General features: G+C 41.3%; 1 protein-coding gene across 2 annotated transcripts; it reads right to left on the bottom strand.

Moving 5' to 3' along the window:
• LOC308090409 (low-density lipoprotein receptor-related protein 4-like) lies at nt 1–27,575 on the bottom strand. 2 transcript variants are annotated; one of them, XM_080435573.1, is made up of 18 exons: nt 27,539–27,575; nt 27,199–27,274; nt 21,975–22,007; nt 21,715–21,800; nt 21,481–21,591; nt 20,763–20,950; nt 19,504–19,706; nt 18,585–18,767; nt 17,374–17,525; nt 14,112–14,205; nt 11,234–11,548; nt 8,005–8,034; nt 7,117–7,202; nt 5,075–5,182; nt 4,338–4,516; nt 1,829–2,034; nt 1,258–1,440; nt 1–1,013 (listed from the first exon to the last, which is right to left on the bottom strand). In XM_080435573.1, the coding sequence occupies exons 2-18, from the start codon at nt 27,257–27,259 to the stop codon at nt 859–861; spliced, it is 2,373 nt and encodes a 790-aa protein (XP_080291699.1). In that variant the 5' UTR covers nt 27,260–27,274; nt 27,539–27,575; the 3' UTR covers nt 1–858. The 2 variants fall into 2 exon arrangements, with proteins under 2 accessions (XP_080291699.1, XP_080291700.1); XM_080435574.1 differs by lacking the exon at nt 11,234–11,548.
• Between the last annotated feature and the right edge of the window lie 377 nt (nt 27,576–27,952).

Below are 27,952 nucleotides of genomic sequence, written 5' to 3' on the forward strand. Positions count from 1 at the left end.
CACAAGATAAGAGCATGGGGGAGGGGGGGGGGGGTGCATAGGGGGTGCAGGCTGGATGGATAAAAATCTAGGGTGGATCAAAAGCTAGGGAGAAGAGGTGTGTTTTTAGTCGGTATTTGAAAGTGTCCAGGGAGGGGGCAAACCTAACAATGGATGGAAGGCTGTTCCACAGATTTGGGCCAGCCACGGAAAAGGCTCGTCGCCTTTTTGCCTCAACCGGGCGTTGAGGCAAAAGGATCTCAATAACCGGGTGCTGTCCGGGGTGCTTTAAAAACAAATAAAAGGATTTTAAAATCTATTCTAAATCTGACTGGCAGCCAGTGGAGGGAGATCTGCTTTAAAAACAAATAAAAGGATTTTAAAATCTATTCTAAATCTGACTGGCAGCCAGTGGAGGGAGATCAGCACAGGGGTGATATGGTCCCGCCTACGGGTGCCAGTCAGTAGTCTGGCGGCAGCATTTTGTACAAGCTGGAGGCGGGAGAGGGAAACATTTGCAACCCCTGTGTAGAGAGAGTTGCAGTAATCTAGCCGTGACGTCACAAGGGCATGGATCACTTTCTCTAGGTCTTGGGCTGATAGGAAGGATTTTATTTTTAGTATTAACACACCTGTACCATTGATATGCTGCCGGTCAATCCTGTGTTAATTCACACTGCCCCACGCATTTGTTGGGGTTCACATTCAAACCAGTAAACCTGAGCATGGACGATATGAATGCATGTTTTTGTCAGGGTTTTCAAATGGCTCCACAATTGAAGAGCTAAACTCGTTTTCTGTTTGTCAAGGTACTGTACAGTAGTTAGTTTCAAGAGTTGTGGTTTCCGTTAAGGTGAACAAGTATTCGATGACAAAGTATTAGACCATGCATGCAGAGCAGTTGGACATACACTGCTTGTTGTCAGCTGTCAAGTAGTAGTCTGTGGGACAGGAACACTTGTAGCCCCCTCCAGGTGAGAGCAGACACAGGTTACTGCAGCCTCCATTGTTGGTTTGACATGGATGACCAGACACTGCAGGGTGGAGAAAACATGCACACATGTAATGAATATGAGAACACACACCTATATTATATGTGCTACAACTGGTGCTTTTTGTGCTCAAGACCTTCCAAAGGACAAGGCTAATTCTTAATGCACACCAGTATTCTTGTGAAAAAAACGTTTTGAGGTTGTACATGTGCTGTTTCTCAATTGTGTGTGTGTGTGTGTGTGTGTGTGGGGGGGGGGTGTTGTATACACAGTAGGTTGTACAGACCCTCAGGTTGTCGATAGGGGTGGTACATGTGGATGTCAGATGGATCGTCCAGGTTGCTGATGAGTCTGATCTTGTTGGTTCCCTGAGTCTTGTTGGCTCTGTAGATGGAGCTGGTCCTCCAGTCTGTCCAGTAGATGTGATCCTCAAACAGGGTGATAGTATTGATGTTGTCCTGACTCACAACTACAGATGCACAAAAGATAGTCACAATATTATAAAATTAATGTACAAAGTATTATAAAGTATTTTATAACAAGAGTTAACATGCAGCTGTATGTATGTACGGTAAGCATGTAAAAGTAATACATGTTATCACTGCTTTATTTTTATTTTTTTACATTTTATTTAGAGTAGCCAATAATCTTTTACACTTTTTTCTCCCCAATTTAGTTGTTTTATGTAATTCCTCCCCACACACATTTCTGTGTAACTAAAAAAAAATGAAGAAAAAAAAGGTGTGTGTGTGTGTGTGTGTGTGTGTGTGTGTGTGTGTGTGTGTGTGTGTGTGTGTGTGTGTGTGTGTGTGTGTGTGCGCGCGCGTGTGCGCGTGCGCGTGCGTGCGCGCGACGACCTGTGTGTCTGTTGGTTCCATCCAGGTTGGCAAACTCAATGTATTTCTCCTCGTTGCTCCAGTAGATGTGATCATTGATGTAGTCTAACGTCAGGCCGTAGGGCTTGGAGATCTTATCCTTCACAATGACTGTCCTGTTGGTGCCGTCCATCCCCATCCTCTCTATGTGGGGGTTGTTGTCACTTATGTCTGACCAGTACAAGTATCTGTCAGGGAGACACTGTGTCAGGGTCACTATTCACAACTAATCACACATACAGTACTGTACTCTAGTGGACATACAGTACAATATGATGAAGAGTTCATACCAGGGTTGTTATACTTAACTATATCTAACAGAATAAGGACAATTATAACTGAAGTACAAATAAAAAATATAGCTGCAAGCAGCGATAAGCGGGGCCAGGGAATACAGAGAGAAAAAAGAAGCAATGATAAGTAATATACACAATAAGCCATAGAAACATAGAAGACTGAACTTGAGAGAAAGAAGACCATGAAATTAACAAATGAGCATTTTAAACCCCCACTAACCCTAACCTCAGTAAAACTATGCGTGAACCAGTGACCTCCGGACTCATAGGCTGCCTTTCTTCTCATTGAGCTAGAGATATGGTAGCCCTGTTAGTGTCTGTTGATATATAAGTCTTTCCGTCCCTGATGAACCAAGCCTCTGTTTTGTTAACTACTCTAGATCACTGGTTCCCTAACTATCTACCAATAGAGAAATTGTATGTCTCCTCGGAACCAAAACTAGTGAAAGTAGACGATCTACAAGCTCATAAACACGTTGCTATCTGAAAAGTTGTGAGATTGTAGATCGGCTATTTTCACAATGAAGTATGTCGTACATTGAAAAAACATACTCTCATTAAACATTTCATATTATCTTTAACAATTGCACATGCATTAATTGATACAATCATGTTGTGTGCCATGCAATTTAAATGAAGTCTGTATTAAGTGAGGCTTGAACTGGCGACCTTGCGGTTGTTGTGAGGCAGATGCTTTAGCGAGAAGCCATTACACCAACAGACCTAAATTCTTGAAAAAGGAGCTCAAACAGATGACACAGTTTCACGCAAATAGCTGAACAATCCTAGGTTTAAGTGTTTTTCAAACTGTTCAAAATTGCGGACAATCTAAGGGCGGAGCTTACTGGTCAAAGTGATAGATGTTTTCCTTATGAGTCAAGGCACATGTGTAAGCAAGTTTCACGACTGTCGGCCAAACGAGGCATGACATAGGCCTGCAGATGAAAAATTGTCATAAAACTGCAATAGTTAAAACCTCTCTCATCTCCTCCTAGGATGCACAAAACTTTGGACCTATGCCGACAACATGTTGGCTGCGGATTTTTCATAAGTGAAAAAATGAAGCTTTTAAGAGCCAATGAATGTTTTTCATATAATTCAAAATGGTGGGAGATCTACAGGTCAGAGGTCAAAAGTCAGACTACGAAAGTTGTTAGGCATGAGGAGACGCATGTGTGTGTATCAAAGTTTCATGGCTGTAGGTCAAACAGGGCATGAGTTGTACCTGTTCAAAGTTGGCATTTTCAATTGAGTGCTATAGCGCCACCCTTTGACGAATGAGTGTGAGATTTATTTCTTGATAGTTTTTCATGACACACTACCATATGGCCGAGTTTCGTGAAAAGCGACAGCACGGTTAAGCCAGAACTGTGAAAAGTGGCAGAAGTGACAGAATAATGCGAATATCAAAACGGAGGTTGCGGGGTTGGGGGGGGGGGGGGCATCGATTAAGGCAGTGCTTGTGACCGCGATGTTTAAGACAAAGCATTACTCTATTATTCTGTCGTGGTTGCGTGTTGCTTGAGCAGTGCTGTCCAGTGTCGTCTTTGTTGTGATGGGATCTGTTGTTTTACTGAGGTTAGGTTTAGGAAAATCTGGTGGCGACCGTTCCGAGATCGCCGGATTCGACCCGGGGTGAGCAGGTTTTTGGGCGAGCGTTCTTGTATTCCTTCTGCACACGTCGCGAAACCTGCGCATTGATGTATGACACAGATGTCTCTGTATTTCTCTCTTTAAAGAGGGTAATTAGAGTGAGGCTGAGGCATTAAATAAAAACATTAATTTATCAATGATCACTTGTGGGACATTGTTCTGTTCAAGCGGGACGTGGGACAAATGTCAAATATTTGGGACTGTCCCACGAGATGTGTGACGGGTAGTCACCCTAGTCTACTTAAGTTTCAGATGTTTGGAGTTTACCTCATAGGAGCTCCAGAAAGCACAGCCAGTCACAAGGAAGTATTCCACACTCAATTGAGTACACTTTTCAGTAAGTCACAACTTGCATGATACTATTAAAATTGTCCTCATGTGGTTTAAACTATGTATATGATTCTTATTGGTGACTTTTTAAACTTAGATCTGCAAGAGGAACAGAATATGATGCAATGTCATCAGTTTGTAACCTCTTGGTGTTTCATAGGATGGTTGATAAATTCAGTGTGAGGTTCATGATGTCACCACAGTGCTCTTACCCGTAGCGTACATCCACAGCCATGGACCATGGCTGGTCCAGACCGGTGTTGACCAGGACTGTTCTGTACGACCCGTTTAGTTTGGACACCTCTATGGTGTCTCTGTCACACCAGTACAGGTTACCTCCCACCCAATCAACAGCCAGACCCTCTGGCCTGGTCAACGTGTTGTGAAGGACCTGTCAATGAACCATACATGCACTATGAATATAATCACCATGTTATATAGTTGTATTTTTTATACAATTCTTTCAACATTAGTATGCCTCATTTTCCATATAGGAGAGTGTAAAATATTTTTTTTTAAATTTGAATGTTTCTTTTAAAAAACAGCAGATCTACAAGTTCCCAATGCGTCACATTGCGACACACAGTGAGCATGTAGATCGGCTATTTTATGTTTTTTTTTTTTTTTAAGCTCACATAGCACATGTTTTGTACACTAACTCAGTGGTTCCCAAACTTTTTAGCTGGAGACCCAAAAGAGATTATGTGAAATGCTGTGTTGTAAATAATATTAATTAAAAAAGAAAACGTAGTTAATAGAAAAGGGGATATTTACTTGCGACCAATGAAAATGGGTCCTAGACCCAAGAATGGGTCCCATCCCACTGTTTGGGAAACACTGCACGAAGTGACTGAGCCACCAGGCACCCTGTTCACTTGTTTGATATTTAACACTGATATCACAAAGTATTTACATTACAAATATAAGTATTTATCATTGTCACACTGACCTGGACGTCACTGCCACTGCTGTGCATGCGACTGATCCTGTTCGATTCTGTCCAGTAGATCATCTTCTGCTGATAGTCAAAGTCCAGAGCCCTTGTCCGGTTCAAGTCCTGTCACACCACAGCAGTTTTGTTAGTCTCAGATAGGAATACATTCCAGCATGTCAAAAGCAGTGTGTGTAGAATTTAGTCTAGGATAGGGTGACCATATTCTGAATTCCCAAAAAGAGGACATCGCGCACACGATTTTTTTTGCGGTTTTCCCCCGGATTTGTAACTTTTGGGGGTTTTTTTGGTACCTTAATTCGGTTAATTCAGTTAATTCTGGGCCTCTTTGAGGTGCTGAAAAATATTGCTTTATAAATAATATATTTATTTATTTAAAGCATGTCTCCTCTGTTTGTTTCAGATAACAAAATAATCACAGCTTAAATTAATAATTCAGCTTTTTAACAAAATAAAATAACCTCTCTCTCAAGTCTTAGACTTATCTTAGAACAAGTAAGGTACCCCATTATTATACATTATTATAGTCGGTCAATTTGGCAGAAGAAGTCTCGCCTTACACAGCTTTCTTGTGCTTTGAAGTGGCAGTATGGGCTTGCAGGTCTGACGAACCTTTATTTGCCACGGAGACATATGTTCCTGCTTTGCAAACAGTACACTCTGCTTCACATTTGTCACGACCCAGACGAAAACACGGGTACTTTTTGCGCATTTCATCTGTGAAGTTGCATTTGCGTTTCGGCATTTTCTCCACCTCTGTCTGTGTAACTTTTCTCAGTCGGGGAGCAATGAATGACAGGCAGCGCTGAGCGCGATGTATGCTGTTCAGTGTGTCTGTGTGAGTGTGTGTGACTGGTGTGTGTGTGTGTGTGTGTGTGTGTGTGTGTGTGTTTGGTCACGTGTGCCTCCAGCCTATCAGCAGCTGTGTTGCCAAGTCTCGTGAGAGAAATAAGGAAACATTCCTCCAAAACAAGCCAGAAAAAGAAGCACATTTTTGTTTTTGAAGTTGTGGTAAATATTCGGACATGGCAACACTAACAATGTGAACAACTCGTTCGCAATTTACAAAACCGGGGTTACGGAAGTACCATAGTTAGCGCTTTCATTTATTTATTTATTTTCAAAAAAAAAAGAAATCCCAAAACACCGGACATTTGAAGGATTTTATAAACCCCCCCCGGACAGGCCGGACAGCACCCCAAAAGAGGACATGTCCGGGTAAAAGAGGACGTATGGTCACCCTAGTCTAGGATTACTTGTGGAGGAGGTCAGATTTATTTTAACTAAAAGTAGCACAATGTAAAAAAATCCCTTGAGTAAAAGTACAAAAGTAGGCTACTGGCATCAAAATATACTATCTGAAAGTAATTTTTTCTTTAAAACAAATTTGTCAAACTTTACCATAATAGCCTATCTACAATCTCGCAAAAACCGCAATGCGCCACGTGAGATTGTAGATCGGCTAGTTTTGAATAGCGTATGTATATAATAGCTAACTGGTTAATATATGTTTTGTAATATAAATGGTAAATGGTGCATTTATATAACACTTTTATCCAAAGTGCTTTACATAGATTGCGCATTACATTCACCCACACACAGTCATACACCGATGGCGGAGGAAACCATGCAAGGCACCAAACTGCTCATCGGGAGCAATTTGGGGTTCAGTGTCTTGCTCAAGGACACTTCGACACTAACTCTGGGGGAGCCCGGGATCGAACTGGGAACCTCACGGTTCCCATCCGGGCTGGCCGCTCTACCGGCCACTCTACCCCTGAGCCACTGCCGCCCTGTAATATAGTAATCTGTAGTAATCAAAGTTTTCAAATAGTTGTAGTGGAGTCATAAGTACAATATTTGCCTTTATAATGTAGTGGTGTGGAAGTAAAAGTATTGAAAAAAAATACTCAAGTAAAGTAAAACATCATCAAAATTGTACTTAAGTCCAGTACTTGAGTAAATGTACTTAGTTACTATCCACCACTATGCATTTTCGCCATTACATTGGATGTGTTGTTATGTCCAATGGTTTTCACCTGTTTGAGCACTGTGGAGCTGGAGCCGTTCCAGTTGATCTTCATCAGGTTGTTTAAATTGGCAAAGATGAGGAAGGGCTCCACCTCTGGAGAAAGTGAGACATTACATTTCATTTGGTTTAAAAACCCACACACCCTGCAAAGCAAGACTATTTCATTACCCTATTTATTAAGACTGTATATTAAGGTCGGGTCTTATGTGTTAGAAACCCATTTATAATGCATTATAATGCACTTATAAGGCATTATAACACTTGTTAAATGTTTATAATTATGCATGGTCATAATGCATTATAAACTCAGCAGAACAGTACATAATAACTACCAGGTAATACTTAAACGTTGGGTCTATAATGCATTATAATCACATTTATAATTCATTACAATCCACTTATAAGGCTTCATAATGCTTGTTATAAATGTTTATAATCATGAATAACAACTTATATCAAACACACTTCACAATAACTAAGTTAAGGTAGTTATAATGTGCTGTTCAACTGAGCTTAAAATGCAGTATCACAGCAATTATAATATGGTATGAACGTTGTTATAAGTTGTCATATATAATTATAAACATTGTTACCCAATAGTTCACTGTTCATACATGTATGAGTATGTGAATAATATAGTAGGCTTGTCTGTCTGTCTGTCTGTCTGTACCTTTTTATTTACTTTAAATACAAAATATCACCATATTTCACTGGTTCAAATATGAGCAGTGTTAGCAAGACCATTTTTAATGGGTGCTGTGATTTAATATTGTCATCCCACATTTTGAAGACACACAGGCAGGCGGTGGACGGAGGGACGGACGGAGGGACGGAGAGACGGAGGGACGGACGGACGGACGGACGGACGGACGGACGGACGGACGGACGGATTTACCTGTGTTGTGTGTTGGTTCAGCCTGGAGAGCTGTGGAGAAACAAAACAAACACAATGAGCTTCAGTGTAACCGATGGTTGATCTGCTGAAATACAGGACAAGATGTCCTTTGTTTTTTCATTATTTCTTATCACGTTATATTGATGACATTTTTATTATTTGGAATGATACGGTCGAAAACCTTAATTTGTTTCACAACTATCTAAACTCCTGTAATGATCATCCTAACTTCACACTTGAATTCAGTGATTCTCGTATCAGTTTTCTTGATGTTTTGGTACTTAAAGAAGGTTTCTCATCTCTGCAGACGGATTTATTCCGTAAACCCACAGATAGGAACACTACTTCGTAAGGACAGCTTCCACCATAGACATCTTGTTAAGAGCCTTCCAATCAGTCAGTTCCATAGGGCCAGAAGGGTGTGTAGCTCTGATGAGTACTATCAAAAACAAGCAGATGACCTCACCAACAGGTTTTTGATACAGGGGTAAACCAGAGTGGATTGACACAGCTTCTCATCGTTTTAAGTCTGTTACACAGGAGGAGTGTCTGATTCCCACTACACGCACTCAACAAAAAAACAATTATCCCTTTTGTATCACCAGATATTCCCCCATGGGATTTGATTTCCGTAAAATTGTGCACAAACATTGGCATATCATTACCACGGATCCCAGATTTAAACATGTTTTTAAAGAGCCCCCCATGCAGGCTGGTGTTCAGACACCCTCCCAATCTAAGGGACCAACTTGTTCAGTCTTATACACCACCCACTAATTATTCTTTCCTATCAGACATTCCTCCTTGTAACTACAAGCAGGGACGTGCACAGATAGACTCTAGGTGGTGCTGGAGCACCTGCCGTTTTGCCCTCTGGACAAGCAAGTGCCCTTTTGAATTTTTTATTTATTTTATTTTTACAGTGTAGTCTACAGTATGTGGTCAATGGTGACATCGATCAATTCAAAGCTTCTAATATATTAACAATTGCCCAAATGTGTCTCGTAATTTTGCCAGACATCCCCCACATGTGCCCGCGGCACTCCGGTGCCGTGCCCCTCCCTTCCCTCTCAACGTGAACATGCAGTGCAGCGCGCAAAGGGGGCGGGTCTACAGAAGTGCCCTACAGTTAGCCTGGTAAACCCTCCCTCCGGAAATCTAATTTCTATTTGATTCCTGGAGTGAGTCTGGCATGAACCGCCTCTCTGCAATATTGGCTGTATATGCCAAACGGCCGCGCCTATCAGCGTCGTCGCACATCGTTCTGTGATTGACAGCGACAGTTGGCCAATCAGGTGGCGAGTTCGAGTGAGCCCAAAACACGAACGGCAGCCATCTTTTTCTGTGGGCAGTTTTCTCCGCTATTTTTTTACTTCAAAAAGCTCTCTAACTTCTATTTTGAGGCACGGAATTTACTTATAAGATATCGTTTGGATAGAATGTAGTTGTTTAACTTCATATATGTGGTCAATTAATCATGACAAAGCCTATTTAAAAAAAAAAAATTAGAGAACCGGTAGGGGCGGGCAGTGACACCATTGTACCCGAAAAAGGCAACCCATTTTGGGTATGGCTGTCTCAAAAGTCCCGTCGCGTCACATTAAGATTGGTGTACTGCTGATTGGCTGAAGGGGAAAAATTATCATTGGCTGAAGGGGTTGTCAGTCAACGGTATTACTCCCGCCCAACTCCAGCACAGCCAATATTGCAGACAGGCGGATCAGGCCAGACTCACTCCTGAAATGAAATGGAATTGAGATTTCCGGAGGGAGGGTTTACCAGGCTACCCTACAGTAGCCACACCCACACATCTCCTCTCCTTCCCGGCCCCGCGCAAACTCAAAAGAGTTGAAAAGACTCATCTCTGTTTACATGAGACTGCTTCTCTGTGTAGTCCTACACTTGTATTATGGCTCAATGGGCTGTCATCTCCGTGACAACAGCTCGTTGAGGAGTCGGCAGGTTGTTGATTGGGGTCATTGAGAGTTCAGAGTGCCCCCTTTTACTTTTAATGTTTTTTTGCAGCAGGTTTAGCAACAGTAGAAGCCTGGATTCCCAATGTGAATGAAAATACAATGTTCAAAGTTCTTCAGTGAAATAAAAGTGGACACTGAAAATTGGCAATGGACTGAACAATATGCATTCATCCTATTATCCCAAGAGGCATGTAGCTCTGGTGGAGAGGCAGTGACCACATTTGAACTGAAGCCAAAAAAGACAAATTGACTCTGATTCCAGCAACCAGTAGAACTTAAATACTGGCTGATGATGATGATGATGATGATGATGATGATGATGATGATGATGATAAAAAGTGTCGCCGTTGAGCTCTGTGGAGGTGTCGTGGGCCTATCAACAAAACACCAATATGAAGGAGGGTGCCCACCTGAAGACCCCAGTAAAGCGTTTACCTCTACCCCACTCAATACCAAGTGCTGATTTAGCCCTGAAACATGACTGTCATACCATGACAGTCATGGAGCCCAGAATTCCTGGTTTTCGAACTCTCACATGTACACAAACGTTCAGGTTTCAAATATAAAGTGCTTACCCATGTCCATGCCACGGATGTTACAAGGCGATCCGTACCACGATAAGTACCCGTATCTCCCGTATTGTTCAATAAAAAGCATTTTAATCCGATCGCCGGCCATTTATTTATTTATTTGTTTTTTTTGCAATGTATCAGAGTGCAATACACCTTCCAACCATTAATGTTGCATAGTTGAAAGCATCTGAGAAAATTTGGAGAAAATGGCCGGCGATCGGATTAAAATGCTTTTTATTGAACAATACAGGAGATATGGGTACTTATCGCGGTACGGATCGCCTTGTAACATCCGTGGCACGCGGGTAAGCACTTTATATTTGAAATCTGAACGTTTATGTACATGTGAGAGTTGTAAATGTAACTCATTTAATGTAAATCGAAAACCAGGAACTCTCGGTTCCATGACGCTTGTGGCAGACAAGCGTCATGTGAACCATGGCTAGTGCTGATTAATCTAAAGGATTATACTATCTAGTCCTATGAGCTCAACATTGGGCGTAGCTGCATTGGGAACTCCTTATATGGAGTCATGGTGACATGAGTGTGACGTCAGAGGTCTGCCTGCCGGCCGGCCGGCCAGGCCGCCGGCCCGTCCTCCCTTTAGTCAATTTGAATATAGGATAGGATGACAACACGCATATAAACATCATTATTAATTGCAATAAAATTCATATTTACCTGCTGAACAAACAACACCAGCATCTTCATTGTGATGACAGTTGTGCTCTCCAATCCCCCTTTGGCTGCACTGTGAAAGCTGTGACTCACTGCCTGAACACCTGAAAAATAACAGGGTGATGTATCCACCACCCTGTCCGAAATGGGCTTCCCCTGGTGCTGACACAGCCTCTCCACAGCCTAGCTGTCTACACACAACCTGGGCATCATCCAGATCCCACTCATCATCACACACCGTCCCCCATCTGCCACGGTAGTACACCTCCACTCTGCCTGAACAGTTTGAACCACCGACCAGCCTCACTGAATGATCAACTGAATGAGAAGAAAAACATTAAAACATGACAATGATCAGCCTGAAAGAAAGCTTACCTACATGTAGGAGTGTCCTCATAATAAAGATTTGACTTGACCCTTAGACTTGTACACCATGTATGCTGAATGAGTCAGATTGAAAAAGGTGCACCGACGGAGGCACGCTGTCTGAAGGTGACTTGAGCCACGAGAGGCACCGCCGAGCCAGCGTTGCAAAGTCACCTTCAGCCGACTCAGCGCCGTCCGAGGCAGAATGGTAAAACAACATGAGTCCACTGACTGACACCTCTGATAGTGAATAATGCTCAGTTCAAGGTGGTATTTCAATCTTCTGTACAGGTACATTAAGAATAGTAGTAGCCTAAGCCTACTTATTTATGTTATATTGAATTGTTACAGCAGAAACCATCCTGTTAAATATTATTAAACCTCTGCATCAGACAGCATATGGCTATTGAAATAAATACATATGTAATTACGACGTACAAGATGTGCCTGTAATAAATATTACACTACTAGGCAGTCTGCGGTTCCACGCGCCACACAAGGTGCCCTTTTTTTTCACTTGAGGTGCCCCTTTTTTTCACTTGAGCACCTGCCCCTCAAAATGTCTGTGCACACCACTGACTACAAGTGTTCCAATTGTGCACAATGTGGATATACCACTAAATGTAATGTTTTTTACACATCCACATGGTGGTAAAGAAGTAACTATACGGGGAGCGATCACATGCTCCACCACGTTTATCTCATCAAATACCCGTATGGGCTTGCTTACATAGGCAAGACTAGCAGAGCCCTTCGCACTCGTAGTAGTGAACATGGAAGTAATATCAGATGTGGTGATGAGCGCAACCCAGTTGCAGCACATCTAAAAAAAATTGGACTTCTCTCCGTTATTGGGGTATAGAAAAAGTAGCGTTACCGCCCCCTTTGCTCTTCCCTAGATCTACAAGCTCTCTATATGGCATCACTGCACTGAGCCTGTAGATTTAGATTTGGTGGGTGGTTCTGTAGGTTAATTACTACCACAGCTGCCTTTGATTGTAACATGCCTCTCCTCCTGTATTTAAACACGCCTTGCCATGTAATGTATCAGGACCAGATGAAGACCATTTATTGTCGAAACGTTGCCTAACAAATAAAACTTTTCTACTGGGAGCTTAAACGGTGTGCGGACTTCCCCTCCTTTCCTGATGTACGTATTGTTGTCCAGCACCCGATTAATTATTTTAGGATGGACCCCTCGTTCCTATCTGCTATTCATTTGACATTCACAGTGTGGGAATGAGGATCTATGGTATCTATCAGAACTCACATGGAATAACAATAGCTGACAATCAATAGCTTGTTGTTAACAGGTTGGTTGTCATTTAGTGACCTTCACCACTAACAAACTAATATAATTATCCTTCAAACTCAGTTGGCCATGGAACACGCCTAACAAGTTGTCCAATAACATGATACGTTTTCAGGGGGTCAAGTGGCCTCAAGAAAAGGACATTTGGGCTGCAGAGCTCCCTTCTCACTTAACAGTAAAAAAAAAAACAATATACAGTATAAGTGTATACAGGGTATCTGCCCATTTCTAAAGTGACAATTTCATGACTTTTAAGGTCTTTTTAAAACCAAATTGGCCAAATTCTCAAATACTTCGTAAGAAAGAGGCAAACATTGTGAAAATAGCCGATCTACAAGCTCACATTTCTCGGGGTGCGAGGCGTTGTGAGCTTGTCGTTCGATTATTTTCCCAATATTCATCTGTGGAACCGAGTCAAACTAAATGTTATGCCTACGATTCCAAGTGCTTGTCAGGGTGGGGGGTCCCCAGTTTAAATATGATTATTTTGGGGGGTCGCAGCCTGAAAAGTTTGGGAAACCTTGATCTAGATTGAACAACACTCTGATGATGATCCTCTCTGGTTGTGTATGAGATTAATGAATTCACCTTCTGTTTAAATGAATCTGTCAAATGTCAAATTAGTGATAGAGATAGTTTAACTGACCTAATGTTATTACACATGACAGTTCATATTTTGGACAAGTCATGTTCCTGCTACTTTGTGTGGTGTAACTTCATCTTATCTCATCAGTTTGTCATAACAATGAAGCAGACTATGTAGGTTGTTGACTGAAGCTACAAGTTTTGATTGATTGATTGATTGATTGATTGATTGATTGATTGATTGATTGAATACTTTATTAACAGTTTGCAAAAAAAAGCACAGAGGTACAGATTCAAACAAAAGGATGCTAAAAGGATAACCCAAGGAAGCCTATATAATAATATACAATAATATGCAAAAACATAATATAAACGAGTAGTTGTGTGTGTGTGTGTGTGTGTGTGTGTGTGTGTGTGTGTGTGTGTGTGTGTGTGTGTGTGTGTGTGTGTGTGTGTGTGTGCGCGTGCGTGCGCGTGCGTGCGTGCGTGCGTGCGTGCGTGCGTGTAGATAGAACTTTATACAGGTGTCAGAACCTGTCAAAGGATATAGGAGTACACATAAATAATAACTGTAATAATAAAGCATGAACATTGAGGTAATTTCCAGTCTCTACTCACAGCAGTCAGCAGGTTCATCTGACCGGTCCCCACAGTCATCTACTGTGTCACATTTCCGTGACAATGGAATGCACTTGTAGTTCTGACAAACAAACTGAAGGGGGAGACAGAGGGTTATGTTTATAATCAGTAATGTATCAAAAGCAGACTTGAGACGTAGGGCCCTAAGCCACTAATAGCGGATTTAGGACTAGGCAAGGGGCGTTCCCCCGCAAAAGTTGCTATTCTGGGACACCTCCCTTAATCGCTAAACACCTGCGCTACCCGTTACATTATGCATGTGTGGTTTTGGCGTTACAATGATAAAACCAATCGTGCCAGATGCCATTACCTTTAAGAGAACACTGCGCTGTTGCCTGGTCTGATTATTATAAGCCACATTGGGCTTGTTTTTCTGAAGTTGCTTGTAAATAATGGTAGAACGGTTGTGAGCTTGTAGATCGTCTATTTTCAAATAGCCAACAAATATGCACATTGTTTAATGGACGACATAGGTTTGAAGTGCTCATGTGGCCTATTATAGTCGCTTCTTTTGGGCTCGTTTTCATAGACCTGGTTGCTTATTTCTCTTGCAAATTCTGGCAACACAGGTCCTGTGCGCGGCAGCACACAGTGAGGATTTATCATAGAAACATACACCCGATGTTTGTTTTTTAAGCTCTGGACTTTGATTGTCTTTCAATAAAACCACATTTGATAGACATAAGTATCACCTACATGTTACTGCTTAAAGAGAATTTTATATTTTTGTAATCAGTTCATTATTTCCTGCATAATCGATGAATAAAACTGACGTGTGTAAATTGGAGCATTGCATTGTGCGATGCACAAATTGTTTTCTTTAAATAAACTATCATCTTGTATAAATACAGTTAACACAAGGAATTGACACCCTCCCGTCTGCTGATTATAGTAAAATTAGAATCACAGAGACGTGTTGACAATAATAGCCTAATAGAGAGAGGTGCTCGCTGTGCGTCCTGGCCGTCTCCACGAATCCATTGCAGTCTGTGCGCTCTTGCGGGTGGTTTTAAAATCCGCTGTGCGCTTTCCCAAAGCCGCACCTGTGTGTGTGGGCAGAATAACAATTTTGGGGACATAGCAACAACACGGCCACGGGCACGCCTCCACCCGCAAATAACGGTGTCAGCATAATGGAGAGCGGGTTTAGCAGGTGCAGGATAGCGTTTAGGGACAGCGCCAGCTCCCTTATCCGTATTTAACGGGTAATGGGTAGAAAATCACGGGTAAAGGGTAACGGGTAGGGGTTTAGGCGTGCCACAGAATAGAGCCCATAGGGCTAAATCCACGTCTTAGGTGGTAATTAAGTGATAACGCCACCATCTTATGCGCAATCCCAAGTTGCGAACACTTATGCAAACGCTTAAGGAATAAGACTCGGCAGCATATTTTAGGCATGGGAGAGTGTTCGTATATTAATTAACGGCGCAATGTGGTATCTGCTATGTTGCACCTTAAAAAAGACTCATCGTACACCGCGTTCTCTCCCCCTCTCTATGTGTTCCACCAGTGTTGCCATGTCTGCTTATTAGAAGAGAATTTGGTCTTGTTTTTCTATGAAGTCTTTCTATGAAGACACGTTGTGAGCTTGTAGATTGGCTATTTTCTCTCTCTCTCTCTCTCTCTCTCTCTCTCTCTCTCTCTCTCTCTCTCTCTCTCTCTCTCTCTCTCTCTCTCTCTTTCACATAATGCTGCGCAAACAGATCTGACAACATGTCACGCAGCGACAGTTTTTTAGGTTGGAGATCAGATATGTTGGGCAGCAGTAGCTTGTCAAGAGATCAATGTGTTTTGGGCATTGGAGACAGTTACATCATTAGAAAGAGAGTGGTTATGACGGCCATGCCTGCAGTTGGACATCTTTCCTTTCAATGTGAGCTTTGCTGCCCTATTATGCGTGACTTAAATCCACATCTTAGGTGATAATTAAGTGATAACGCCACCATCCTATGCCCAATCCCTATTATGCATGTTGCGCTGTACACAAACACTTAAAGAATAAGATATTTTTGGCATGGGGGAGTGTTCACATGTTAATTAAGGGTTTAATGCGGTATCTGCTATTATGCACCTTGACTTAAAAATACTCACCGCATACCGCTAAGACTTGGTCAGACCACGTCTTAAGTGCAAAAAGAAATGTTAGGTTGTAAGGACAGCGGCAGTTTAACTAAGCAGTACTCAGTCAATTGTAAACCGATTCTTATAATTAAAAGTTCTCTATAATCTGTGAAGTGCCTATTTTCATTAGGTGTATGGCTCATGATTGTATTGTCTCTCCATCAAACGATATCAAGCAAAAAGGAATCATTAGCTGGTCCTTTTTCTCTCATTCACTCTCCATTCCAAAATGGAATAGAAGAACACTCATCCGGCAGCCTCGGTCCGCGGGAAAAAAAGGGGTGTTTTGGGGCGAGCGTTCCGGTTATGGTGCACTTCTCGTCAATGAGTCTTGCAGAAATAATATGAATACTCTTATGGGGATATAATCTACATAATTTATTGGAAATTACCTAAATAAATATAATAGCAGATGCCTTTACTGTGTAATATGGGCGGCTATTTGTATTAATTAAAAACATAAATTAATAAACTTAAATTAATTAATGAATCCCCTCCTGGAGGGCCCCCTTGCATGGAAGTCCCGTGTATGGGTTCCCATAACCCAGCAACCTTAGGAAAATGATGCCACTGTTTGGATATTTTGGGCAGCAGTAGCAGGATTGAGCAAATGCTGAGATAGAGGGGTGATATGCTTAGGCAACTGAGAATGTGACTATTATTATTATTAATATAATAATATTGGTTTGTCAAGATATATCAATGTGTTTTGGACATTGGAAACAGTCACATAATTAGACAGAGGCTACAGTGGTTATGACGGCCATGTCTGCCGTTGGACATGTCTCCTTTCAATGTGAGGTTTCTTTCTCTTATGCTCTCACCGCTTAACGCATGGACAATAGCACTGCGTCTTGGCTGATCTTAAAGGGAATGGCAGCCGGTTCTCTGATTGGATTTATTAAAGTAACGCCCAAACACTCCTATGACTAATTCAGGGCAGTTTTACCGCATAGCACCTTGGTGCAGTGTGCAGATTACCGCACCCATAATAGCAGAATGGCATTGGTCACGCCTCCACGTTTTAAATTAAGGAATAAGACCTGGTGGTACCTAAGACGTCCTTAATAGAGCCCATAAAGTCATACAGAGTAGCACAAATGAAGCTGAGGTGAATCACCTGGCTGGCGGCAGTGCAGTTGAACATGCACTGCTTGTTGTCAGCTGACAAGTAGAAGTATGTGGGACAGGAACACTTGTAGCCTCCTCCAGGTGAGAGCAGACACAGGTTACTGCAGCCTCCATTGTTGGTCTGACATGGATGACCAGACACTGCAGGGTGGAGAAAACATGCACACATGTAAGGAATATGAGAACACACAACTACTGTATATGTTACAACAGAGCTTTTCAGACAGTGCCCAAGAATCACCTGTAACGACATTGCCAGATGAGGGATGCCGGGTTGTTTTTATAGCACTTTTCAAAACAGATCAGAACTAGAAAAAGTGCTCCTCGGAGCACAGGTCTCCGCCAGGTCAGGTAGGTTATTGCTGGCCACTAATGTTCGGAATTCGACAATTAGGATCGAATATGAAAAATCGAACGGAACCATCTTGATCACTTGACTATAGAGATAATGTGTATCGATTTGCATGATGTTTGGACACTATTTGTAGGAGTAATATAAAAATGGCAATGTTAAAAGGGTGGCATTTGTTCCTCAACGTAGTGCGAATGTGCGTGCAAAGTTCCACCGCAATCGGACGCTGCGTTCATGACTTTAGATGTCAATTTTAGCCAATCAGGATGCAATATGAAAAATCAAACAGATCCATCTCACATGACTATAGAGATCATGTGTACCGATTTGCATGAAATTTGGATAAAATCTGATCATAATCATAATATAAAAAAATGTTTTACATAAGTCGGCCTCCTGGTGGCGCTATAAAAGGTGAATGTGAAAAATGCAGGGCAGATGTTATTTCCTTTGCCTCTAGGGAGTGTGCATGCAAAGTTTCACGCAGGTGGGTGCAGTTATAGATACAAATTGGCCTATTATAGCGCCACTATGAGGCTGATTTGGAAAATTTCAAGTGGCATTTCTTCCTTGGCCTAGTGGGAATGTGTGGGTGAAATTTCACGGAAATCGCATGCTCTGTTCATGATTTGAGGCATTTTGTTCAAAACAAACCAATCCTGCAAACTTTGGACACGCGGACACACGGACGGACACACGGACGGACGGACGGACGGACGGACAGGGGGTAAAATATACTCTCGCCATGCCTTTCAGCCTGGCGAAGACAATAATACACAATACATAAAAGTAATACAACGGCATGAAGAGTGATAATGAGAGTGTTGTATACAGTAGGTTGTACAGACCCTCAGGTTGTCGATAGGGGTGGTACATGTGGATGTCAGATGGATCGGTCAGGTTGCTGATGAGACTGATCTTGTTGGTTCCCTGAGTCTTGTTGGCTCTGTAGATGGATCTGGTCTCCCTGTCTGTCCAGTAGATGTGATTCTCAAACAGAGTAATTCTATTGATGTTGTCCTGACTCACAACTACAGATGCACAAAACCGAAAGAGTCATATTATTATAAAATGAATTAACACAGTATTATAAAGAATATTATAACACAAGTTGAAATGAATAAGTAAATAAGTACTGTCCCACTGTGTGTGCGTGTGTGTGTGTGTGGGTGTGGGTGTGGGTGTGGGTGTGTGTGTGTGTGTGTGTGTGTGTGTGTGTGTGTGTGTGTGTGTGTGTGTGTGTGTGTGAGGATAGTACAGCGGCGTGCACAGAGGCACCAACGTGCCAAAGGTCCACCGACCACCACTGCTGCCTTCCCCTGCCCCTCCTGTGACAAAGTCTGTGGATCACGCATCGGTCTGAGCAGCCACCTGGCTATGCACAGGCGAAACCAACCACAATAACCAACCCAACATATGCTTTTGGAGCAATGTCATCATTGACATCGATGGACTGCCATAAGCAAAGTAAGTGTGAGTGCGCATGTGGGGGGGTATGCATGCATGTGTGCATACGTGCGTTGCGTGTGTGTTTGTGTGTGTTTGTGTGTGTGTGTGTGTGTGTGTGTGTGTGTGTGTGTGTGTGTGTGTGTGTGTGTGTGTGTGTGTGTGTGTGTGTGTGTGTGTGTGTGTGTGTGTGAGAGAGAGAGAGAGAGAGAGAGAGAGAGAGAGAGAGAGAGAGAGAGAGAGAGAGAGAGAGAGAGAGAGAGAGAGTGTGTGGGTGCTTGCGTGTGTGCGTGCGTTACCTGTGTGTCGGGCGTGCGTTACCTGTGTGTCTGTTGCTTCCATCCAGGTTTGCAAACTCAATGTATTTCTCCTCGTTGCTCCAGTAGATGTGATCGTTGATGTAGTCTAACGTCAGGCCGTAGGGCTTGGAGATCTTATCCTTCACGATGACTGTCCTTTCGGTGCCGTCCATCCCCATCCTCTCTATGTGGGGGTTGTTACTTATGTCTGACCAGTACAAGTATCTGTCAGGGAGACACTGTGTCAGGGTCACTATTCACAACTGATCACACATACAGTGCTGTACAGTACTAGTGGACATACAATATGATATATGATGAAGAGTTCATACCATGGTTATTATAGTGAAATAAAACTAATGAAATAACACAAACTAAAAAAACGATAATAACATAAACTGTATTGTGTGTTTACAAAACTAACGAAAATCATATAGAATATGTCCTTAGTTTTAGTCTCTGTCACTAGCCAATATGTTAATTCATAGCCTACATAGTGAAAAAAACAGATCTACAAGCTCACAACGTGATCAGCGTTTTGTTTTGTCTTACCCCACATTGCAAAAAAAACATACAAAAAAAAAAACCTAAAAAACTTTTTTAAACAATACAAAAGATGAAATAGAAATAACTAGAAAAAGTGCCAGGTCAGGTAGGTTATTGTGGGCTAGGAATGTTCGGAATTCGCCAATCATATGTTTGGAGTTTACCTCATAGGAGCTCCAGAAAGCACAGCCAATCACAAGAAAGTATTCCACAGTCAATTTAGAGCACTTTTCAGTGAGACACAACTTACATGATACTATTGAAATTGTTCTTGTACTACAATATTTTGTAAACAATTTATATTAATCATTTCAGTGACTTTTTAAACTTAGATCTGCAAGAGGAACAGAATACGATGCAATGTTAGTATTGTGTAGCCAGACAACTATTCCACAATCTCAGAATGCTATATAGAGTATGGAACTACAAATCAGAGAAAGGAAGCTGTTTGTCATTTCTGTTCACAAAAATACTTTACATTTTATTTTAGAATTTCCATTTCTGATAAGCAGCAAGCTATATATGCTTAGATCATTTTGATATTAGATCATTTTCAGAGCTTTCGTGCTCCAGACTGTATGACGGAAGCAAACAAAGAACATTGTGGGAGGCAACAATCTGGCTCGTGAGACTAATGCAAAGTCATCCGTTTTATGTATTCTTATATCCATGGTGTTTCATAGGATGGTTGATAAATTCAGTGTGAGGTTCATGATGTCACCACAGTGCTCTTACCCGTAGCGTACATCCACAGCCAAGGACCATGGCCGGTCCAGACCGGTGTTGACCAGGACTGTTCTGAACGACCCGTTTAGTTTGGACACCTCTATGGTGTCTCTGCGTCTGTCAAACCAGTACAGGTTACCTCCCACCCAATCAACAGCCAGACCCACTCCAGGCCAGGTCAACGTGTTGTGAAGGACCTGTTAATGAACCATACATGCACTATGAGTATAATCTTATAATTTTATACAATTCTTTCTGCATTTGTTTTGCCTTATTTCCTTAATATTATAATGTATATATTTTTCCACAAACATGTCTAGCTTTCTTTCCACATAATATTAACATTATTTTCAAGATTTTGTTTCTTTAAAAAAAAAAGGCTATGAGCTTACAACGTGATGCATCGCGACACATTGTGAGCTTGTAGATCTGCTATCTTTGCGTTCTTTGAATTTATTTGTTATTTTAGAGTTCATAAAGAGCCAAAGGATACATTTTATGTTTCCCCGGGACCCAAACTACAGTGAAAATAGCCGATCTATAAGCTCACAACGCGTTGCGATACAACACTACTTTTTTATGGGGGGGAGTTCGAAATAAAAATTTAAAAAACAAGATATTTACTCAGGGCCCATGAAAATGGGTCTGTATTTACATTATATAAGTATTGTTCATTTGGTTTCCCTTCCCTGTCATTGATCCTCATCGTTGTCATTGTCACACTGACCTGGACGTCACTGCCACTGATGTGCATGCGACTGATCCTGTTGTTGGGGTACCTTTCTATCCAGTAGATCATCTGCTGCTGATAGTCAAAGTCCAAAGCCACTGACCGGCCCTGTCACACCACAACAGTTGTCTTAGTCTCAGACAGGAATACATTCCAGCATGTCAAAAGCAGTGTGTGTAGAATATTGTATAGCATTACATAGGGTGTGTTGTTGTGTCCAATGTTTTTTACCTGTTTGAGCTCTGTGGAGCTGGAGCCGTCCAAGTTGATCTTCATCAGGTTGGAGGAGGTGGCTACGATGAGGAAGGGCTCTTCCTCTGGAGCAAGTGAGACATTACATTTGAGTCGGTTTACATTTAAAATTCCACACACCCTGCAAAGCAAGACTGCTGTATATCATTACAATATTTCACTGTTCATACATGGATGAGTATGAGAATAACTAATGTGTTGCCTCCCTTTGTCAAACCACTGACACAGTGAAGACTTACCTATTGTGTTGTGTGTTGGTTCAGCCTGGAGAGCTGAAGAGAAACATACAAAACTAAATGAGCTTCAGTGTAACAGCTGGTTGGTTGTGGTTTATCTGTTTAAATACAGGACAAGATGTCCCTTGTTTATCCTGTTTGCTGCTATTTATTTGACATTCACAAGGTGAGAATGAGGCACTGGGATTTATATCAGAACTCACATTAAACTAAATGATTGACAGTTACAATAGTAACCAAATGGACCCTTACAAATCTGTAACTCTGGAGTGTTTATTTTAATTTCAAGGACCCCATTAAACTCTGAGAGTGTACAAATGGTACCAAATGGAACCAAACAGACCCGTAAGGGTCCATTTGGTTCCATGTGTACACTCTCAGAGTTTAAGGGGGTCCTTGAAATAAAAATAAAAACAAGTTTAATATCCAGTGCTTTAATGTAAATCTACACACTTTAGAGACCTATAGTTTCAACCGTGAGCATCACAACAAAACAAAAAGTGAAAACAAACATGATGTTCATGATGATGACAATATGCACTGTACATACGTAGCTGTTACACTGAGCATAATTCACACAATGTGCATGTCAATGAATCCACTATGACACACGCACGCACACGCGCGCGCACGCACGCACGCACACACACCCACACAATGTAACTCTATAAACCCCAATAAATACAATACTGATGATACAATGTAGGCTAACTATACTAAATATTAAATTCAATACATAATGAAGCTACACTTATGAAAGAAAAAAGGCTGAAGACAGAGGTGTCTGTGTTGAATATGTGAATTGACTTTACACATTTAGGGGCATCGATAGCTGAGTGGTTAACACATTCATTGCCAGAGTTTTCTAGAACAGGCTGCTCCCACTGCCGGGCATTTTGACCATTCTGACTCATCTTTGAGGACCCACAGAATATGTTGTGCTATGACTATGAACACATGGAATATCTCTTCGTTTTTTAGCTAGAGGTAGTTGAATACAGCTTGGTTTTCACCAAAAACAGCCCTTGTTCTTTAGAAGCTGAGATATGAGCATTTTAGTGAATGACACACATTTAGAGGCATACACATTATTTCAAAAGTGTTTGACATTTATGTTGTGCCTCATTGACATCAGTCATGTAAACAATACAAAAGAAAAATAGAAAAAAACTGCTTTTGAATGTACATTTATCGCTCTGTTTCACTCCAAAGTGCAAGCTATTTCAGCTCAATTCAAACACATTTTTTCAACTCAAGTTATATACATCAAATAATAAATGTGACCCACCACAATAAAGGATAAGTCATCTAGGCTTTTTTCATTTTCATTTTTTCATGTCATATGAAAGCAGGGAATCATAGCTACAAATTGACATATTGCTTGTGCAGTTTGACCCACCAGTTTTCGAGATATGGCTTATAGAATGATGCCTTGTAGAGATTCAGTTAGATTCATTGAACTGAGATAACAGGCCTCAAAGTGCCTCTTCTGTGATCTGTGAGATGTTAACACCTATCCCAGCATGCATTGTTGAAAGGTGGGGGTCTGAGGGGGGCAATCTGCTGTCCCAGGGTGCATTGTTCTCAAATCTTTTTTACCAAAAGTATTGGTAAAAAAATGTACATAAAGTACCAAAAGTAAAAGTACTAAAATGTTTGAAAATATTTACACCACGTTCATCAAGAGATCTATTTCAAGAGATCTATTTTTTTTATCTCCATCACAATTAACTGGAGTACTTAGTCACTAAGTACAAGTGCATTACTGCATAACCAGTCAATAATACAGTTGACACTAAAGTTATTATTATTATTATTTAGCCTTTATAAAAGTGAAGCTCACAACTTGTCTTTTAATTTCACTGTTTGAAACAGGGCTTGAGTTGTTAATGCATAACTGCAAGTTTGCCCTTTTCACTACTGGCTTACATCAAAAAAATACCCAAATGGGTCCATTTGGTTTCATTAATGTCTTTAAAAAAAACTATTTTAGCAGCTCCAAAAACTAACTTTGGGGCTGCTAAAATAAACGATTTTTGTTTATCCGCATTACTCCATTATGCCAGTGGAAGGGGTCTCCACAATGGACAACAGGGGTTTTTCTGGAAAAAATCAACGGCCCTTTGTATGTTGGTGAGTGATTAGCGATTAGCGTGATTAGTAGTGTGTATATCTGTCTGTCTCTTAGGGCGCTTTCACACTATGGTCCCTGGTGCGCACTCCAGACCGCTTGGCAGGTGTCGCGCTAGTGTGAATGTTGCGTATCGTTATATCTGATCACATGGACCTTTATTTTATTAGGATTTAGACGCACTTTGCGTGCTCCGCCTCTCCGTCTCGCATTTAAAGCATTAACATCACCATTAAAATAATATTGAAGTGTTGTGTTGCGTGTTGCTGGTTTATTTTCACACTCACAGTTAAAGGTAGGGTAAGTGATATTATTATTTTATTTCTTTTTCTGCATGGTTAAAAAAGTTAAAGTACTATATTCTGACAGTAATAATTGCTACAGAGCGTTTGTTCGGTCACAGGGGTCTCTCCAGCTTTTTAGTAAACAGAATATAGTACATTTTCAGGTAGGTGACAAAATGTAAGCCAATCAGGAGAGAGCACTGAAAATGTATTTTCTGTTTAATAAAGAGCTGGAGAGACATGGGAGACTCCTTTTACTGAACAAACACTCTATTAGTTTTTTTGTCTGTCGTCATTTCGTAGTCCGACGTCACTTCCGGGTCCAAAAGGCACCAGCGCCGTCCACTCTTCATTGTAAACAAACACGTCGGAACCCGTAAATCTTTTTACAATAACCTCCTGTTTCAGAAATGAACCATTGAGGGTTTAAAAGGGTCTTAATGCTAATATCATAGACAATAAAAAGTAGGCTAATATATTTATATACATATTTATTACGGGGCCAGGGTGCCAGCATGGCTCTGTTTTGATGTTGACAGTATTTTTACGGGGCCAGGCTGCCAGCATGGCAGCAGGCTCCGTCTTAATTACGGGGCCAGGCTGCCAGCATGGCTCCGTTTTGATATTGGCATTATTTCTGTTTCTTCTTCTTCTTCTTCTTCTTCTTCTTCTTCTTCTTCTTCTTCTTCTTCTTCTTCTTCTTCCTTTTTTCCCCTCTTGTACATATTTTTTACTTTTCATACATGTAACCTGTAAGCTGATTGTATGACGTTCTGTATAGTAGTGTGTATATCTGTCTGTCTCTTAGGGCGCTTTCACACTATGGTCCCGGGTGCGCACTCCAGACCGCTTGGCAGGTGTCGCGCTAGTGTGAATGTTGCGTTCCCCGAAACGGATAACCGTATCGTACCCGAAACCACCTCCGGAGGCAGTTTCGGATCCGGATCATGCGTTTTCGGGTACGGTACACTGCAATGTGAAAGCAAGCGTACCGTTAGACGGAAGTGGCCCGCTATTTGGAATAGGTGACGGTATATAAACTCGACAAAAACAGCCAACAAAAACACGTCGCAGATCAATCCACAGGGGTTCAACCATGGCCGTAACATATCCACACCAAGCAGTAGCACAGCAGCACAGCAGTGCGCTCTGTATGTTGGATGCCGCATGTATGTTGGATGCCGCATGTATGTTGGATGCCTGTATGTTGGATGCCGCACAGAGTCTGTCAGCGCAGCACCGGTTTGAAAAAAAGAAAAAAGACGCACCGACATTCCATAGGCTAAATCAATGCATTTTGTGATCGCATCGCACAACTAATAGCCTACTAAAACTAACGGGGAATACCAGAAAATAATAATATTTTGACATACGGGAGAAACGGTTGGTGCGGATATTTAAATTGGATAAAATAATTATTGCGGTTGGATAACGGGTGGATAATTAATTTGTACATGCGGATTCGGATGACCATGAGAGGCATGCATCCGCGCATCTCTACTACATATCTTTGCTGTTAGGAAGAAACCCTGTGTCCCATATTGCAACTTTTAATGCTTTTTCATCATAAATGAATGCCCTATTGTCATACAGTGTCACACAAAAGTAGCAAAAATAGCCAAGCTACAAGCTGAAAATGCGGCGCAATGCGACACATTGAGCTTGTTGATCTGCTATTTTTGATATTACAATATAGAGCAGATAACCACACTGATCTTGCATTGGAAAATATAATTTTTATTTTAAATATGAACAAAGGCAGGAGATGCACAGTTCTTTTTTACACACAGTGCTGGACCCACAAATCATAAATAAATAAAAATAAAAAGGTGAGTCTGCACACAAACTGCTCTACAGTCTTTTTAAATTATAACCAAAAGCTCTAAAGTTAACGTTTCTCCCATGTAGGGCTAATAAATTAATACATAAAATAAGGAGACTCTTTTTAATTAACCAAAAGTGAACTTTCTCTTATTATTATTATTACTTTGGAGACTATGGCAAGCGCGATCCTATCGCACACCTTCCTACATGACCAGCTATGGCTTTGCAGTCCAGAGGATGAGATCTGCACGTAATGCGCGGATGCGCAGATTAAACAACAGACAGCGTTGCGGAATGCGTTTGTGTCAACTGTACTTGTACTTTTCTTCATAGAGAAAAAGAAGAGCACAGGGCGCATATATATATATATATATATATATATATATATATATATATATATATATATATATATATATATATATATATATATATATCATTCATATATCATTCAGTCCGACTTCACTGTATAGGCTACTATAGTTGCCTTTTCATAAATGATACATTTTAACTTAACATTATGAATAGGCCATACGTTTTAAATTAACATTATGAATAGACCATACATTTTAACTTAACATTATGAATAGGCCATACATTTTAACATTATGAATAGACCACGGCATAACTCTAATCAACCTAATGTATTACCATGGATGCTTACAGAGTCAAGTAGCATCATATCACTGCTACTGTGAATTCACTGTTAGTGTCACCATTCACCCCCCATCACCAACACACACATCCACCCCCCCTCCCCCTGTATTGCAAAACGAGTCTGTAGAAACCAATGGGTGACGTCGCCGCTCCCTTCGTCCATATTTATTTTTTACAGTCTATGGCACACAGACGCATTTGCACATTCACACATGCACACATGCACACAAACACACACACACACACACACACACACACACACACACACACACACACACACACACACACACACACACACACACACACACACACACACACACACACACACACACACCTGATGTGGCTCCTGTCAGAGTCATCACAGCACAGATAAGTAGAACCACACTCAGCATCATGTTGAAGATGGTTGCCTTCAGAGAGAGAGAGAGAGAGAGAGAGAGAGAGAGAGAGAGAGAGAGAGAGAGAGAGAGAGAGAGAGAGAGGTTAGAGATATTTCTGAAGAGAAGTAACAGCTGATATGTGACAATCGTGTAGACATCACGCAAATTATTTTTTGCGGTTCGTTTATTAGCCGAATTGAACCTTGCGGTATTTAGGCCACATATTTAAAGGCCAGAGGAGAGGAGAGGAGAGGAGAGGAGAGGAAAGGAAAGGAGAGGAGAGGATTATCAAACCTTCAGTAGACTGCTCCGTGTTGTCGTCCTTCCTGTGTTGAAGTGCTGAAGTGCTGAATAGTAGAAGCAGAAGCACTTCTATACAGTTTGTTTTCTCAGCATGTGGGCGTGTCATTCATTCACTCCCCCTGTGAGCTCAAGACGTGAATACACGACATCTTGTCCAGCCCAGCCCCCCAACATCAATAACTCAGAATCATTTTCACATGAGAATTGCCCCTTATTCCAAGACCAGAACCGAGAGTGCTTTTAGCTCATATGCCTGCAGACTCGGGCAGTACATTAGTAACGATACCAGTGGTGTAAAGTAACTAAGTACATTTACTCAAGTACTGTGCTTAAGTAAAATTTTTAGGTACTTTTAATTAACTGGAGTATTTCCAATGATCAGTACTTTTACTTCTACTCCACTAC

Source organism: Gymnoscopelus braueri (genome assembly GCF_963280865.1).
Source record: "Gymnoscopelus braueri genome assembly, chromosome: 8".
NCBI lineage: Eukaryota > Metazoa > Chordata > Actinopteri > Myctophiformes > Myctophidae > Gymnoscopelus > Gymnoscopelus braueri.

Excerpts from the sequence above, each read along its gene's own strand:
- LOC308090409 (XM_080435573.1), bottom strand. The coding sequence starts at position 27,259 with ATGATGCTGAGTGTGGTTCTACTTATCTGTGCTGTGATGACTCTGACA. Across the intron at positions 19,707-20,762 it reads GCTGTGGATGTACGCTACGG|ATACTTGTACTGGTCAGACA; the intron begins GTAAGAGCACTG and ends TCTCCCTGACAG. Across the intron at positions 1,014-1,257 it reads CCCCTATCGACAACCTGAGG|TGTCTGGTCATCCATGTCAA; the intron begins GTCTGTACAACC and ends TCCACCCTGCAG.